The following is a 15,835-nucleotide window of genomic DNA, read 5'->3' as shown; positions in this document are numbered from 1 at the left end:
TACTAGCAGTAACTGTAGCTCACACTGAGCAACATGTAAGAAAGAAGATTAATTCATGGCCTGTTTGTTTAGAGTATGTGGAAGGTAATCCTTCTACCTAGAAGCAGCCTGCCAGGCAAGGTTTTATTAACTCTATCTGATGAAGTTTGCAAAGAGTATCGGCACCAGCAAATAGTGCTCCTTCTTCATCTGAACAACTGGCTGTTTAGATCCAGATTGGGCCTTGCAAGCTGGCACCTATATCTGTGGGCTGCACTTCTGTGTTAAAAAGGAGGATGCCTGCAATCTACTCTCTTATGATGTGTATTAGGTACAGTTCTCAGGCGTTTTGTGAATTCCTAATGTCATTCTTGCCAAATTTTGCATATCTGGGCTTAATCCATTAATGCTTCTTTAATGATGCAGGGGGAGTATTTTTAACAGGCTTTGATATATTTAGTTGGCAGATCTTTCCTAGGTAGAGATGCGCTGGTGCATGTATATAAATATATACAGTCGAACCCATTTATGTCGACCTCGGTTAACTTGCCAATCCTATTAAGTCGACGGTTTACAAGTGGAACCGCCAAACTCCCTCTTTGTCTTATGAGTTTCTCATCCGTTATGTCGATTTGCCGAACCCTAATATCTCGAGCCCGTCCCCGACCCACCGTGTCCCCAGCCACCGGCTCCCCGGCTCTCCAGCCGCGCGGGTCCCCAGCCACCCGGCTCCCCGCGTCCCCGACCCACCATGTCCCCAGCCGCCCGCTCCCCGGCTCCCCAGCCCCGTGGTTCCCCGCGTACCCGCCCGCCGGTTCCGCTTCGCCGCCCGCCCGTCCGCCCGGCTCCGCTTCCCCGCCCGCCCCCGCATACCCGGTCCCTGCCTGTCCCCGCCCGCCTGGCCCCGCATACCTGGTCCCTGCCCGTCCCCGCCCCACATACCTGGTCCCGGCTTCTCCTGCCGCCCGCCCGCCGGCTCCGCTTCGCCGCCCGCCCGGCTCCGCTTCCCCGCCCGCCCCCGCATACCCGGTCCCTGCCTGTCCCCGCCCGCCCGGCCCCGCATACCTGGTCCCTGCCCGTCCCCGCCCCACATACCTGGTCCCGGCTTCGCCTGCCGCCGCCCGCCAGCTCCGCTTCCCCGCCCGCCGGTCCCCGCTTCCCCGCCCCCGCATACCCGGTCCCTGCCTGTCCCCGCCCGCCCGGCCCCGCATACCTGGTCCCTGCCCGTCCCCGCCCCACATACCTGGTCCCGGCTTCTCCTGCCGCCCGCCTGCCGGCTCCGCTTCCCCGCCCGCCCGTCCGTCCGCCCGGCTCCGCTTTGCCGGATCCAGCCACGTGCAGGCAGCGCGGTAAGGGGGCAGGGAGGGGGTGGATAGCGGTTTATCTCGATCATTGGTTATCTCGACGGCTTTTGGCAAACCCCTAGGCCATCGAGATAACAGGGTTCAACTGTACCATTTTTAGCAGAATTAGTCCAACAGAGACATGGACACCTCGTCATGAAGAGCACATGCAAAATGTTCGCAGATTTCATGAGTCCTTGCAGCAGGTGGAAGGGAACGCACAAAGGGCTGGAAGATTAGATTCCCTGTCACATTCATCACATACTTCACTTCTAACTGCTCTCAGGTAAAGCAAACCCATGGCTATCAGTGTGGTATATGGCTTTAGGTTCACAAAGTAAATCTTGAAATTTTGCAATTCTTGCATCCTCTTTTAAAATAAACTAAAATTAATATAGTAATCTTATGAAACTGGGTGTTAGTGGTATAGTATTGTAACTTAACGGCAGTATTAAAACAAGACTGGAATACTGAGGGTTGCTACAGGTTAGATTTGTCCCACTTTGGAAGAGCTGTGAGAAGTCCAAGGACTGGAGAGAAGCGGTGTTTGCAAATCAAGACTGAATACTTAGTACTATCCATCTCTGTCATCCTGTAACTTAACTTACTCTGTTACCAAAAGCCCTCTGTGAGCTAAGAGAGGAAAACAAACAAGCCTTGTATGAGTTTTATGTGTGATCAAAATGCTAAGTATTAACTGATTTACAGGAGGTTCCCTTTATTTTTTCCTGTTTGACTCAGAAAGAATCATTTCTAGGCTGGGATCTTATGGATTAATTTTTTGGCTGGATAATAGTTTTTTTAGCCTAATTCTAAACCTTAGGAAAACAAGGTTAGTCAGGTATTTATACATTATGAATCTTTGTTTCTCTTACATGGCTTACAGAAGAAACTTGACTGAGCTGGATGAGATTCAGAGATACTTCAGTCAGAAATTAACCAGCTCTTTCCCTGACTATGGCTATGGCAGCACATCAAAGAGAAATCGGGAACAGCAGGATGGGGATTGCCAAGAATTTGGGACCAGAATGGTAGATCCTGATGGACACCATCTTTTGGAAAAATCTAGTCACTTGGTCTCTCAAGTCAGCACTCTGATCAATGGTAAGAAGTTACCTTGTTTTGAATACTTTACCAAGAGCCACGGGCACTAGGTAATCCCTTGTTTTAAATCCCTCTGTAAAGTGGCCCCAAAACTCCTGACACAATTTTTCCCAATCTTTAATTTTAAGAAGGCCAACCTCTAACAGACAACTAATTTGTGCTGGTCCCTGAGGCAATTACTCCAGTTCCGTAGTGGTAGTGTTGGAATCTTAGCTGACAAGCCCATTAAGTAAAATATATGTAAATACATTAGGAAGGTGAGATTAAATAGTAGTTAGTGATTGGTTTCTGTCCCATTAATTATATTCTAGCCTACCTAAATTTCCCTATATAATTTCAGGTGTATCTATTCTTCATTAGTAGTGCTGATAAATTTTGTGCCACATTGTCTAGACAAGTGAATATGTAGCAGTAGTGAGTCAAGGGAAATATCTTTGCTTCCCAAGAACATAAGAAAGGCCGTACCGGGTCAGACCAAAGGTCCATCTAGCCCAGTATCTGTCTACCGACAGTGGCCAATGCCAGGTGCCCCAGAGGGAGTGAATCTAACAGGCAATGATCAAGTGATCTCTCTCCTGCCATCCATCTCCATCCTCTGACGAACAGAGGCTAGGGACACCATTCTTACCCATTCTGGCTAATAGCCATTTATGGACTTAGCCACCATGAATTTATCCAGTCCCCTTTTAAACATTGTTATAGTCCTAGCCTTCACAACCTCTTCAGGTAAGGAGTTCCACAAGTTGACTGTGCGCTGCGTGAAGAAGAACTTCCTTTATTTGTTTTAAACCTGCTGCCTATTAATTTCATTTGGTGACCCCTAGTTCTTTTATTATGGGAATAAGTAAATAACTTTTCCTTATCCACTTTCTCAACATCACTCATGATTTTATATACCTCTATCATGTCCCCCCTTAGTCTTCTCTTTTCCAAGCTGAAGAGTCCTAGCCTCTTTAATCTTTCCTCGTATGGGACCCTCTCTAAACCCCTAATCATTTTAGTTGCCCTTTTCTGAACCTTTTCTAGTGCTAGAATATCTTTTTTGAGGTGAGGAGACCACATCTGTACGCAGTATTCGAGATGTGGGCGTACCATGGATTTATATAAGGGCAATAATATATTCTCAGTCTTATTCTCTATCCCCTTTTTAATGATTCCTAACATACGGTTTGCTTTTTTGACCGCCTCTGCACACTGCGTGGACATCTTCAGAGAACTATCCACGATGACGCCAAGATCTTTTTCCTGACTCGTTGTAGCTAAATTAGCCCCCATCATGTTGTATGTATAGTTGGGGTTATTTTTTCCAATGTGCATTACTTTACATTTATCCACATTAAATTTCATTTGCCATTTTGTTGCCCAATCTCTTAGTTTTGTGAGATCTTTTTGAAGTTCTTCACAGTCTGCTTTGGTCTTAACTATCTTGAGAAGTTTAGTATCATCTGCAAACTTTGCCACCTCACTGTTTACCCCTTTCTCCAGATCATTTATGAATAAATTGAATAGGATTGGTCCGAGGACTGACCCTTGGGGAACACCACTAGTTACCCCTCTCCATTCTGAGAATTTACCATTAATTCCTACCCTTTGTTCCCTGTCCTTTAACCAGTTCTCAATCCATGAAAGGACCTTCCCTTTTATCCCATGACAGCTTAATTTACGTAAGAGCCTTTGGTGAGGGACCTTGTCAAAGGCTTTCTGGAAATCCAAGTACACTATGTCCACCGGATCCCCCTTATCCACATGTTTGTTGACCCCTTCAAAGAACTCTAATAGATTAGTAAGACACGATTTCCCTTTACAGAAACCATGTTGACTATTGCTCAAGAGTTTGTTTTTCTATGTGCCCTTTTTAAATATGGGTGTTACATTAGCTAACTTCCAGTCATTGGGTACCAAAGCCGATTTAAAGGACAGCTTACAAACCTTAGTTAATAGTTAATAGTTCCGCAACTTCACATTTGAGTTCTTTCAGAACTTTTGGGTGAATGCCATCTGGTCCCGGTGACTTGTTAATGTTGAGTTTATCAATTAATTCCAAAACCTCCTCTAGTGACACTTCAGTCTGTGACAGTTCCTCAGATTTGTCACCTACAAAAGCCAGTTCAGGTTTGGGAATCTCCCTAACATCCTCAGCCGTGAAGACTGAAGCAAAGAATCCATTTAGTTTCTCCGCAATGACTTTATCGTCTTTAAGCGCTCCTTTTGTATTTTGATCATCAAGGGGCCCCACTGGTTGTTTAGCAGGCTTCCTGCTTCTGATGTACTTAAAAAACATTTTGTTATTACCTTTGGAGTTTTTGGCTAGCCGTTCTTTAAACTCCTCTTTGGCTTTTCTTATTACACTCTTGCACTTAAGTTGGCAGTGTTTGTGCTCCTTTCTATTTGCCTCACTAGGATTTGACTTCCACTTTTTAAAGGAAGTCTTTTTATCTCTCACTGCTTCTTTTACATGGTTGTTAAGCCACGGTGGCTCTTTTTTAGTTCTTTTACTGTTTTTCTTAATTTGGGGTATACATTGAAGTTGGGCCTCTATTATGGTGTCTTTAAAAAGGGCCCACGCAACTTGCAGGGATTTCACTTTAGTCACTGTACCTTTTAACTTTTGTCTAACTAACCCCCTCATTTTTGTATAGTTCCCCCTTTTGAAATTAAAGGCCACAGTGTTGGGCAGTTGTGTTCTTCCCACCACAGGGATGTTGAATGCTATTGTATTATGGTCACTGTTTCCAAGCGGTCCTGCTATAGTTACCTCTTGGACCAGCTCCTGCGCTCCACTCAGGATTAAATCTAGAGTCGCCTCTCCCCTTGTGGGTTCCCGTACCAGCTGCTCCATGAAGCAGTCATTTAAAGTATCGAGAAATTTTATCTCTGCATTTCTTCCTGAAGTGAAATGTTCCCAGTCAATATGGGGATAATTGAAATCCCCCACTATTATTGTGTTCTTAATTTTGATAGCCTCTCTAATTTCCCTTAGCATTTCATCATCACTATTACTGTCCTGGTCAGGTGGTCGATAATAGATCCCTAATGTTATATTTTTACTAGAGCATGAAATTTCTATCCATAGAGACTCTATGGAACATGTGGATTCGCTTAAGATTTTTACTTCATTTGAATGAACACTTTCTTTCACATGTAGTGCCACTCCTCCCCCTGCACGACCTGTTCTGTCCTTCCGATATATTTTGTACCCCGGAATGATTGTGTCCCATTGATTGCTCTCAGTCCACCAGGTTTCTGTGATGCCTATTATATCTATATCCTCCTTTATCACAAGGCACTTTAGTTCACCCATCTTATTATTTAGACTTCTGGCATTTGTGTACAAGCACTTTAAAAACTTGTCCCTGTTTATTAGCCTGCCTTTTTCTGATGTGCCAGATTCTTTTTTATGGTGGTTTTAAAGTCTCCATCTCTTCACTCCACCCTACCTCTTAAACCACCTATCGACTTACTGCCCTTCCTTGGCATTAGCCTTGTTACTGTTTGCAGTTAATTTCATATTAGCCTAGCCGTCTGTGACCATTGTGATCCAGCTCCAGTACATTGTGATTAGCAAGTTGGCTGGGAATCCCAAGTGTCTGTTGTGCCTTTTTATAATAAAGTAGTGGGTAGAAGAGACTGTCATCAGTATGAAACAGGCTGTCTGCAGTATCTACCTCTGTCTACCCTCTAGGACTGGTACTGTGCCACCATCTCCCATGTTACAAGGTCGTTCCTTCTGGTATACAGTATTAGGGTCTTGATTCTGATGCCACTTATTCCTGTTCGCTAGACTTTGCCTTCTTTGTCCTGCTCTCCTCAGTGTACTATTTTCTTTGCTTCTCTTGCCCCACCCCCCTTCCACATATCTATCTCGGATGCTCTTCTTATCCTTTTTCCCAGTGTGCCCCCCCACCAGCCCCACTTGTCGCATCCTCTTTAAATCTTATTTTAAACCGGTTTGTCTCCAAGAGCGCTAATTTGAAATTTACCCTGATGGTGAGTTCGGCTAAATACCAGTGGCCTAATTCCTGAAAGAGTTTGATGAAATGAAGTACATCTGATCTCTAACTAGAAACTAAAAATAGATTTCCTTATTATTAAAATAAATTTGTAAATGGCCAAGACATGGCTGTATCACAGGAGGCTATTTATATTTAGACTCCTAGGCCAATCAACCTTTCCTTTCCCCCGCTTCCTACATTAGATAGATGACGCATGCAGCTCTTCATTTTTAATATTGAAATATATAGTTTTTGTAACTTTTGCACTGTAACAGATCAGTGTTCTCTTGTGCCTTTCAGTTGGTATAAATATTTAATTGGCAATCATCTAAGTGGGTTCTCATTTGATTTCTAATATAGAGATAGAAGCATGCAGGTTACCATCAGATATGCAAAACTAGAGCATATCAGTGAGAGCTGTGTCCTCTAGCCCTGTTCCATAGGCTTGTCGAAGCTAGTGGTAGAAAAGGTAACTAGATGATCTAGTTCCCATCTCCTGTTTCTGGCCAATGTAGGATTGATCCCTTGTTGCTAGTGGTTTTTGTCCAGACTGGTTATAAATGCCCCAGCGATGGAGGCTGTTCACTTTCTCTTGGGGGACTGTTCCACTAAAAGATCTCGATGGCAGTCGACGGCACTCGACGGTCTCATAGTCAACTTTTCTTTTCCTCAATTTCATCGCAATACTTTTCATTATTCTGCCCTATACGCCATAAACAAATTCCCTCCCCTTCTTAGTGTTTGCACCCTTCTGACATTTGTGGACTGTTATCAAGCACCATCCCCTTCTCATTGTCCCAATTTTTATTTGCCCAAACTTTACATACTTAGCTCCTTTAATCATTCATTGCATATGTGGTTATTCACAAGTAGTGCAGCTATAGCTGTGCTAAAGAGTAAAGATCAGAGTTGAAGCCTTCATCTCCTGTATGTACTGATGCTGTTTACCATCTATCAGATTTGCAGACTATAACGAAAAATACCAAAGAATCTTCAAATGTGCTTCAAGACAATATCAGAAATTCAGGCACTAAACATGCCTGTCATGTCATATCGGGTCAAAAGGATGGAGCAGTGAGAACTGAGATGCACCAAGACCAATCAAGAATGGAATCGCCAAGTGCCCACATAGATACACCATCTTTATTCTCTCTCGGAAGGTCTGCATTTGGGAGAGGTATGCTCTATGAATTTCTAGACCAAGCCGCCACTGAAAACGAGCATTCTGTGTCATTGGACCACATCCAGACAGAGGAGGATACACATGCCATCCGGTCCAACAGTGATGAAGAGTATGAAGAGGATGTCATAGAACCAAGGACTCTGAATGAAATAACTACTGTAACTGACAAAACCAGCCCCTGGTCCAGCATTGTATCTGAAGGGGAGCAGGGCCCTGACAGCCAGCCAATAGACTTGAGAAATGAGGACCAATACTCAGTGACTACTGAATGCTTACAAAAAGGAGCGAGTATAAGAAGTAGCTCTTTGTCCAGCATACTGGAGAACAACCACCCAAGTATGCCCAGCTCTGCTAGATCCTGTGCTAGTCCCTATATTGAAGAGAATGCGGCATGTGCTGTGAAAAAAGGCCTTGAAGGTCCAAACAGTGATACTGAAGCAACTGATTCAGAGCTGTTTCAGCCTGCACGTTTACCCAAAATGCATCAAGCAGATGTTGAGTCATTAGAAAAAGAGAATGTCAATCACAATAGAGCAGTTGAAGCCCAAGAAGCAGAACAAGACAAAGAGTTTCATGCAATATCTGGAGAACCATTGGATTTACCAGGCGGTGGAGATTTTGGTGTGGCTAAGACCATTGCCAGAGAAAGAAAGGAGAAAAGCAGTGAGTATTTAGATGCAGACTATCAAGGTGAGGAAGGAAGTGAGTCTGATGAAGGGACGCATATTCAGAATTTATCTGCGCAGTCAGAGTCTACAAGAAATAGCGGGAGCTGCTCTGATGAGAGCCATGAGGACCTGCCTGAAGAGTCAGAAAAGTCTGTGAAATCTAGTATTGTGTTGTATCCTTTTTTGTCTTTTTCATCAAGTGCAGATCGCATGCTAAGAAATAGTGAGTGGCTCTATTAGAACGTAATTGGTGATCACCACTATGATTGGGTTACGTTTTCCTTTTAAACCTCTTTTGGGGGGTGTAAAACTATCTGCCAGTGTAAAGTTTAACAGGCAAGGATTCAACCTAACCACAATTGTGTGTTGTACCAATTTTTGTGTGTGAACTTTCAAGCTCTTGTTTTAGCCATTGTCTGGCAAAATACTTCTTGTTTAAACTGTTCCTTTTTTCCTGATTAATGTAAACTAATGTTAAAGCTGGATGGAAACTGATGGATCCCCAAACCACTGGGATCCCATGTTGGTCTGTCATTTGTAAGCAAATTAGTGTTAGTTAACCAGAGGGTTAGTCCGTTTTAATCAAAAACTTAATTTTCAATAACAGTTGGCAATTAAAACATGATTGATTCCACCCCTGCCTGCCCCCTCCTACCCGCCAGTGTCTTCCCAAACACTACATGGAGCAAACTGGATGCAGCTTTCTTTAACGGGAAAATTGTGTCTTGAACATCTCTATTGTGCATAGGTTTAACAATAGTCCCCCAATTAAGGGTCATCTTACAAACTGCATGTGTTGTAATACTTGGGCACAATTGAATGGATTAGGGTCACAGTTTTAGTCCTAACTTGTATTACTTTTGGAAGTGTCAAAATGATCAAATTTAGTTTTATTGCAGCCAGTACCACCTTGTGTTGTGATCCTAGGAGACTTCACAATTTGGACCTGGCTATTATTTGAATGGGAGACCTTCAAGGAATACCTAGGAGCTGTAGGAAGTGGGGATTCAGTATGTAGCATTCTTCCCTCTTAAACCAGAATTGATGTCCCAGCAGCGTATTGGGAAGCATTCTTCTGCTGTCAGTCAGGTGATCTGTAATAGGGTTCCTGATTGTGGCCATTAATTCCCGTAACACTTTTGCAAGGATTAGGCGTATTCATCTCAGCATCTCAATCACATTTCAGTCTGGCTAATTACATCCTGCCTACTTGCATTTTTCCGAACAGCTTGAACTGAAAGCTGTTTTTCACTTCTTGCCAACAAAACAATTGTGTAATGTTGATGTGCGCTATTGCAGCTTGCCATGTTTCCTTTATTTTAAAAGTGACTTAAATAACTTTCTTTTTTTAATTAATGAAAAAGAGTTGCCACATTTCAGTAATGGTCAAAGTAATACCTATATTTCACATACCACCTTTTGTAAAGCATGTTGGATTTTTCAGGATAAAGCTCTACAGGAGTGTCATATTACATTAATGTTCTGTTCTCTGTGGAGCTATGCAACAGAGCTGAGTGATCTGAATGATATAATGTTCAGAAATTAAAAATAAATGTTTATTTAGAAAATCATGGATCCATTAAGAATAGCTTTTGTGATGATGCTGAATCCAAATGCATAACTACAGAGTTTTCTATAATTGTAAAGCACTGCAAGATGTTATTGCTTAACAGCTCTGTTCAGACCAGATCCTATTGTCATTCCTAACTTTTTTCTTCCACCCCAACATTTGGAAGTCTCCATGAGAATGCTCAATATTTCTTCTTCTTGCCCATCTGCCACAGCTAATAAAGTAAGTACAGTATGGTGAACTCTTAATCTTTTACAGTCCTATCTAAATGACAGCCCTCCTCCCTGACAAGATGTTAAATGGACGTTCCTTCTGCTGTTCTTTGGCTTTCAAGTTGTACGTAAGAAATCCCATAGCAGTTTTCAAAAAGGGTAGGTACGAACCTGGTTGTTCATCATGAACGTTTCCCCTCCCAGTGAAACCAGTTTCCAGTGTTCAAGGCTGTGTTAGCTATGGTATTCCAGCATATATAATAGCTGCTATATTTGCCTATGTAGTCATTGATCTGATTCTCCTGTCACACTGGGGCACATCAGAAATAACACCATTGAAGTCTATGAGATCTGCAGGTGCTCAGCACTTCTTAAAATCAGGCCATTCCTACTTAGGCACCGAAATTCATACTAAAGCACATAACTTTAAATACCCAGCTCCTAAAATTGAACCTATAATTACTGCTAACACAATTATATTTTTTAGGTCAAGGGGCTCTGGGCTTAACAGGTGTGTTTACAGCAGAGAACTGTTCTGATCCTCAAGTGTCAGAATGTCATTCTTCAATTGACATGGAGAGAGTAGTAGAATCTTAGAAGTATTCATAAATCATACAATAAGTTTATTGGGTGCTTTTGCTATGTTTTAAAATTTCTGTGTGCAAAAACATATTTGCTTGTGATGTGCTGCTTTGTGAGGGAATAGGGGCATTATAACTTTCAGAAATCTTTAGGGTGTCAGTTTTTATGGGGACTAAATACTGTTTGCATCTAACAATGAACATAGAAAATCAGTGTTCGTTTCACTGGTGCAGATCTTGGTACTGCAACAGATGGGCTGTTTGCTACCACTCCTAGCAGAAGTAATGTGTTCATTCCTCTCCCTTTGACCTATGGAAACCAATGCTGAACAGAACATTTACGTAACAAGGAACATCTTGCTTAGCTAAGCAGAACAAAAACAGGCAGAACCTAATGGCCCTGAAGTAATAAACTACCTGAAATTGGCAAACATGTTTACAGTATTGTCACTACACCTGCGATTGCTGATTTGAGTATTTATTGTTTCTGAATTTTGCCCTCTATGTATTAGCCAAATTGTGACTCATTTTTAGGAGTAAAATTCTCTTTACAAGTGTTACAAACATTGTTTCCCTGAAGTCATTAAAAATTCTCCTTCTCCAGAGCTTTCAGAAGTTTTTAAGGTCAGGTAGCCTTTGATTTGACTTCCTATTTCTGTAATTAATGAATGACTTGAATGCAAGCTGTTTTCTTTCAGCTAAGCACTCTTCTTTTTACTCTCCAGAGTAACTCATTCCTGATCGTAATATAAATAAATATCAAAGGAGCCCCTCAGTCCTAGGATGCTTCAAAGACTCAAACTTAGAACTTGATTGTAATGAGCGGGCATGAATTTCCCTTGTTTATCAAGATTACTTTTTGTGTTGTGTATGTATATTATGGATGAAATCTGGAAGAATTTTAACAATATTCTATTCAGAATCCATCCCCAAAACACTCTTTCACTTAGCTTTCTGTTGCTAATCTCTGATCCAGTTCTATCTCATGCAGAACTGCTCTCTAACAGTCTTCTTCACTGCAGAGTAAATTCGGGCTCTAACTCTGGTGTTGCCCCAACCCACTTTTTTTTTTCTAAATATAGAATATCAGGGTTGGAAGGGACCTCAGGAGATCATCTAGTCCAACCCCCTGCTCAAAGCAGGACAAATCCCCAGACTTTTTTTTTTTCAACCCCTGTTCCCTAAATGGCCCCCTCAAGGATTGAATTCACAACCCTGGGTTTAGCAGGCCAATGCTCAAACCACTGAGCTATCCCTCCACCTCCTGTCCCTGTACACAATCTCTCATCAAAGCAGACTTTAACTCCCTCAGGGAATTGATGGGCAGGATCCCCTGGGAGAATAACATGAGGGGAAAAGGAGTCCAGGAGAGCTGGCTGTATTTTAAAGAATCCTTATTGAAGTTGCAGGAACAAACCATCCTGATGTGTAGAAAGAATAGTAAATATGGCAGGCAACCAGCTTGGCTTAACAGTGAAATCCTTGCCGATCTTGAACACAAAAAACTAAGCTTACAAGAAGTGTCAAGTATCAGAGGTGTAGCCGTGTTAGTCTGGATCTGTAAAAGCAGCAAAGAATCCTGTGGCACCTTATAGACTAACAGACATATTGGAGCATGAATTTTCGTGGATGAATACATGCATGCATCCGACGAAGTGGGTATTCACCCATGAAAGCTCATGCTCCAGTACGTCTGTTAGTCTATAAGGTGCCACAGGACTCTTTGCTGCTTTTACAAGAAGTGGAAGATTGGACAAATGACCAGGGAGGAGTATAAAAATATTGCTCAGACACGCAGGAGTGAAATCAGAAAGGCCAAATCACACTTGGAGTTGCAGCTAGCAAGGGATGTTAAGAGTAACAAGAAGGGTTTATTCAGGTATGTTAGCAACAAGAAGAAAGTCAAGGAAAGTGTGGGCCCCTTACTGAATGAGGGAGGCAACCTAGTGACAGAGGATGTGGAAAAAGCTAATGTACTCAGTGCTTTTTTTTGCCTCTATCTTCACGAACAAGGTCAACTCCCAGACTACTGCACTGGGCAGCACAGCATGAAGAGGAGGTGACCAGCCCTCTGTGGAGAAAGAAGTTGTTTAGGACTATTTAGAAAAGCTGGACGAGTACAAGTCCAGGGGGCCGGATGCGCTGCATCCGAGGGTGCTAAAGGAGTTGGCTGATGAGATTGCAGAGCCATTGGCCATTATCTTTGAAAACTCATGGCGATCAGGGGAGGTCCCAGGTGACTGGAAAAAGGCTAATGTAGTGCCCATCTTTAAAAAAGGGAAGGAGGAGGATCTGAGGAACTACTGGCCAGTTAGCCTCACCTCAGTGTCTAGAAAAATCATGGAGCAGGTCCACAAGGAATCAGTTCTGATGCACTTAGAGGAGAGGAAAGTGATCAGGAACAGTCAGCATAGATTCACCAAGGGCAAGTCATGCCTCACTAACCTAATTGCCTTCTATGATGAGATAACTGGCTCTGTGGATGAGGGGAAAGCAGTGGATGTGTTATTCCTTGACTTTAGCAAAGCTTTTGATATGGTCTCCCACAGTATTCTTGCCGCCAAGTTAAAGTAGTATGGGCTGGATGAATGGACTATAAGGTGGATAGAAAGCTGGTTAGATTGTCGGGCTCAACGGGTAGTGATCAATGGCTCCATGTCTAGTTGGCAGCCGGTATCAAGTGGAGTGCCCTAAGGGTCGGTTCTGGGGCTGGTTTTGTTCAATATCTTCATTAATGATCTGGAGGATGGCGTGGACTGCACCCTCAGCAAGTTTGCACAGTATACTAAACTGGGAGGATGACACTAAGCTGGTAGATATGCTGGAGGGTAGGGATAGGATACAGAGGGACCTAGACAAATTAGAGGATTGGGCCAAAAGAAATCTGATGAGGTTCAACAAAGACAAATGCAGAGTCCTGCACTTAGGATGGAAGAATCCCATGCATTCCTATAGACTAGGGACCGAGTGGCTAGGCAGCAGTTCTGCAGAAAAGGACCTAGGGGTTACAGTGGATGAGAAGCTGGATATGAGTCAATGGTGTGCCCTTGTTGCCAAGAAGGGTAATGGCATTTTGGGCTGTATAAGTAGGGGAATTGCCAGCAGATCGAGGGATGTGATCATTCCCCTCTATTCAGCACTGGTGAGGTCTCATCTGGAGTACTGTGTCAGTTTTGGGCTCCCACACTACAAGAAGGATGTGGATAAATTGGAGAGAGTCCAGCGGAGGGCAACAAAAATGATTAGGGGGCTGGAGCACATGACTTATGAGGAGAGGCTGAGGGAACTGGGATTGTTTAGTCTGCAGAAGAGAAGAATGAGGGGGGATTTGATAGCCGCTTTCAACTACCTGAAAAGGGGTTCCAAAGAGGATAGATCTAGACTGTTCTCAGTGGTACCAGATGACAGAACAAGGAGTAACGGTCTCAAGTTGCAGTGGGGGAGGTTTAGGTTGGATATTAGGAAAAACTTTTTCACTAGGAGGGTGGTGAAGCACTGGAATGGGTTACCTAGGGAGGTGGTGGAATCTCCTTCCTTAGAGGTTTTTAAGGTCAGGCTTGACAAAGCCCTGGCTGGGATGATTTAGTTGGGGATTGGTCCTGCTTTGAGTAAGGGGTTGGACTAGATGACCTGCTGAGGTCCCTTCCAATCCTGATATTCTATGATCCCAATTTGATGTTGCTTTAAACTCAGGCTGGCTGTCTCAGCTGGGGATGCAGCTTTCACTAATGCTGGTAACCCACCATTTTGCAGTGAAGACGGAGGCTAAATCACTCGAGTGCTGGTGGTTCTCCAGTGCCTTCCCACAAATCCCTCTATGTGCCCAGATGGACAAACAAGTTCTCCCACAATTCACTGGGAAAGAATCAGTGGCTAACGCTGAGCACCCCTGGGAAGCCGTGAGTACCTGCAACACCAGTGCAAATCAGTGAGGGCTGAGGGGGTTCCTTTCTTCACAGGATCAGACCTTTAGACAGTAAATTCCTCAGGCAAATGCCCTTGGTGATTTACATATACATAGGGAGAGATCCACACCTATGACTTCATAAACAATAAAATACTGTTGTTTGAATCCACTCTTTATCCAGCTACTAAATGAATAGTTAAAGTTAGAACATAGAAACTCAAGCCTGAATGAGTCCTTCAGCCACTACCATTATAGAAATGATTAATAATAATTAGGAAGGGTGTTAACCAAATAGTGTTGAATTAGTAATTTTTCTCATTTTAAACAAGGTTAATTCCAGAGGTATTTTATTATTAGCATTAACAGTGGTATTTCGATATTACAGTAAGCATGCAGGCCTCACTTGATTGTGCTGTATGCTGTCTAAGCACTTAGTAGCAGAGGGTCTGGTCCATGCCCCAGAGAGCTTACAATCTAAATAGACAAGACAGACAAAAGGGTTGCAGAAAAAAAGCATTACACCCATTTTACATATTGGGGATGGAGACAGAGAGAAAGTGACTTTCAAAGGGTCACACAGAAAATCTGTAGCAGAGCTGGGAATTGAACCTAGTTATCCAGGGTCCAGTGCCTTAACCACAAGACCATCCTTCTCCTTCCGCCACTGGAATTTAGCAAGAGTGAAAACATGACTATAGGGTATGTAAACCAATGACAACATTAGCTTCTGTAACAAGGGAAGATGTTGGTTTTACACTATAGAATATTGGTTGAAGTTTGTAAATAAGGAGGAAAAAAAGATTAGTATTTTTTTCAGATTTTCAAAGTTCTGACCCAGTCTTTCTCCCTAAAGTTTACAAAAGTTTTGCCATTTACTACAGTGGGAGCAAATTTGGGCCCTTAAACATAAAGGTCCTTGCAGTTAACAGCATAGGAATTACAGTGAAAGTTCAGGACCTGTGACCTGTATGAGTAAAACCAATAACACAATCTGAAGAGTCACTGTCCCTCGTAGGAAGGTGGAATCAAGGTTGTAAGTGATACTTTGGTGATAGCATGGACCTTTACAGTATGTGGCATGTTTTACAGATTGAATTAATACTTTTTTCTAAATATAGGTTGAATTCATATAAAGGTGAACTGCAGAGCTTGAAAAAGTAGGGTTTCTGCATTTTTGTGTGTTCTTGATTAGGAATGTCAGTTTTGAACTCTAGCTTTGTTTTAGGTTTTTTTCAGAATTCATCAAACTTCAGAGGCACAAATCTAAGCTGCAGGTGTGGCTTTCTACTGAAGATC

The 15,835-nt window shown here is 42.9% G+C and overlaps 1 protein-coding gene across 1 annotated transcript in view; it reads left to right on the top strand.

The window, feature by feature from the left end:
• C2CD3 (C2 domain containing 3 centriole elongation regulator) overlaps positions 1-15,835 on the top strand; it is a 90,316-nt gene that overhangs the window by 59,266 nt on the left and 15,215 nt on the right. The window contains exons 29-32 of the mRNA XM_045022215.1: positions 1,444-1,608; positions 2,209-2,426; positions 7,377-8,442; positions 9,953-10,061. Coding sequence (XP_044878150.1) covers positions 1,444-1,608; positions 2,209-2,426; positions 7,377-8,442; positions 9,953-10,061 — 1,558 coding nt within the window. The remainder of the gene's footprint in view (positions 1-1,443; positions 1,609-2,208; positions 2,427-7,376; positions 8,443-9,952; positions 10,062-15,835) is intronic.

Source organism: Mauremys mutica, chromosome 1 (assembly GCF_020497125.1).
Source record: "Mauremys mutica isolate MM-2020 ecotype Southern chromosome 1, ASM2049712v1, whole genome shotgun sequence".
NCBI classification, from domain to species: domain Eukaryota; kingdom Metazoa; phylum Chordata; order Testudines; family Geoemydidae; genus Mauremys; species Mauremys mutica.
This window is presented reverse-complemented; position numbering and strand designations above follow the sequence as displayed.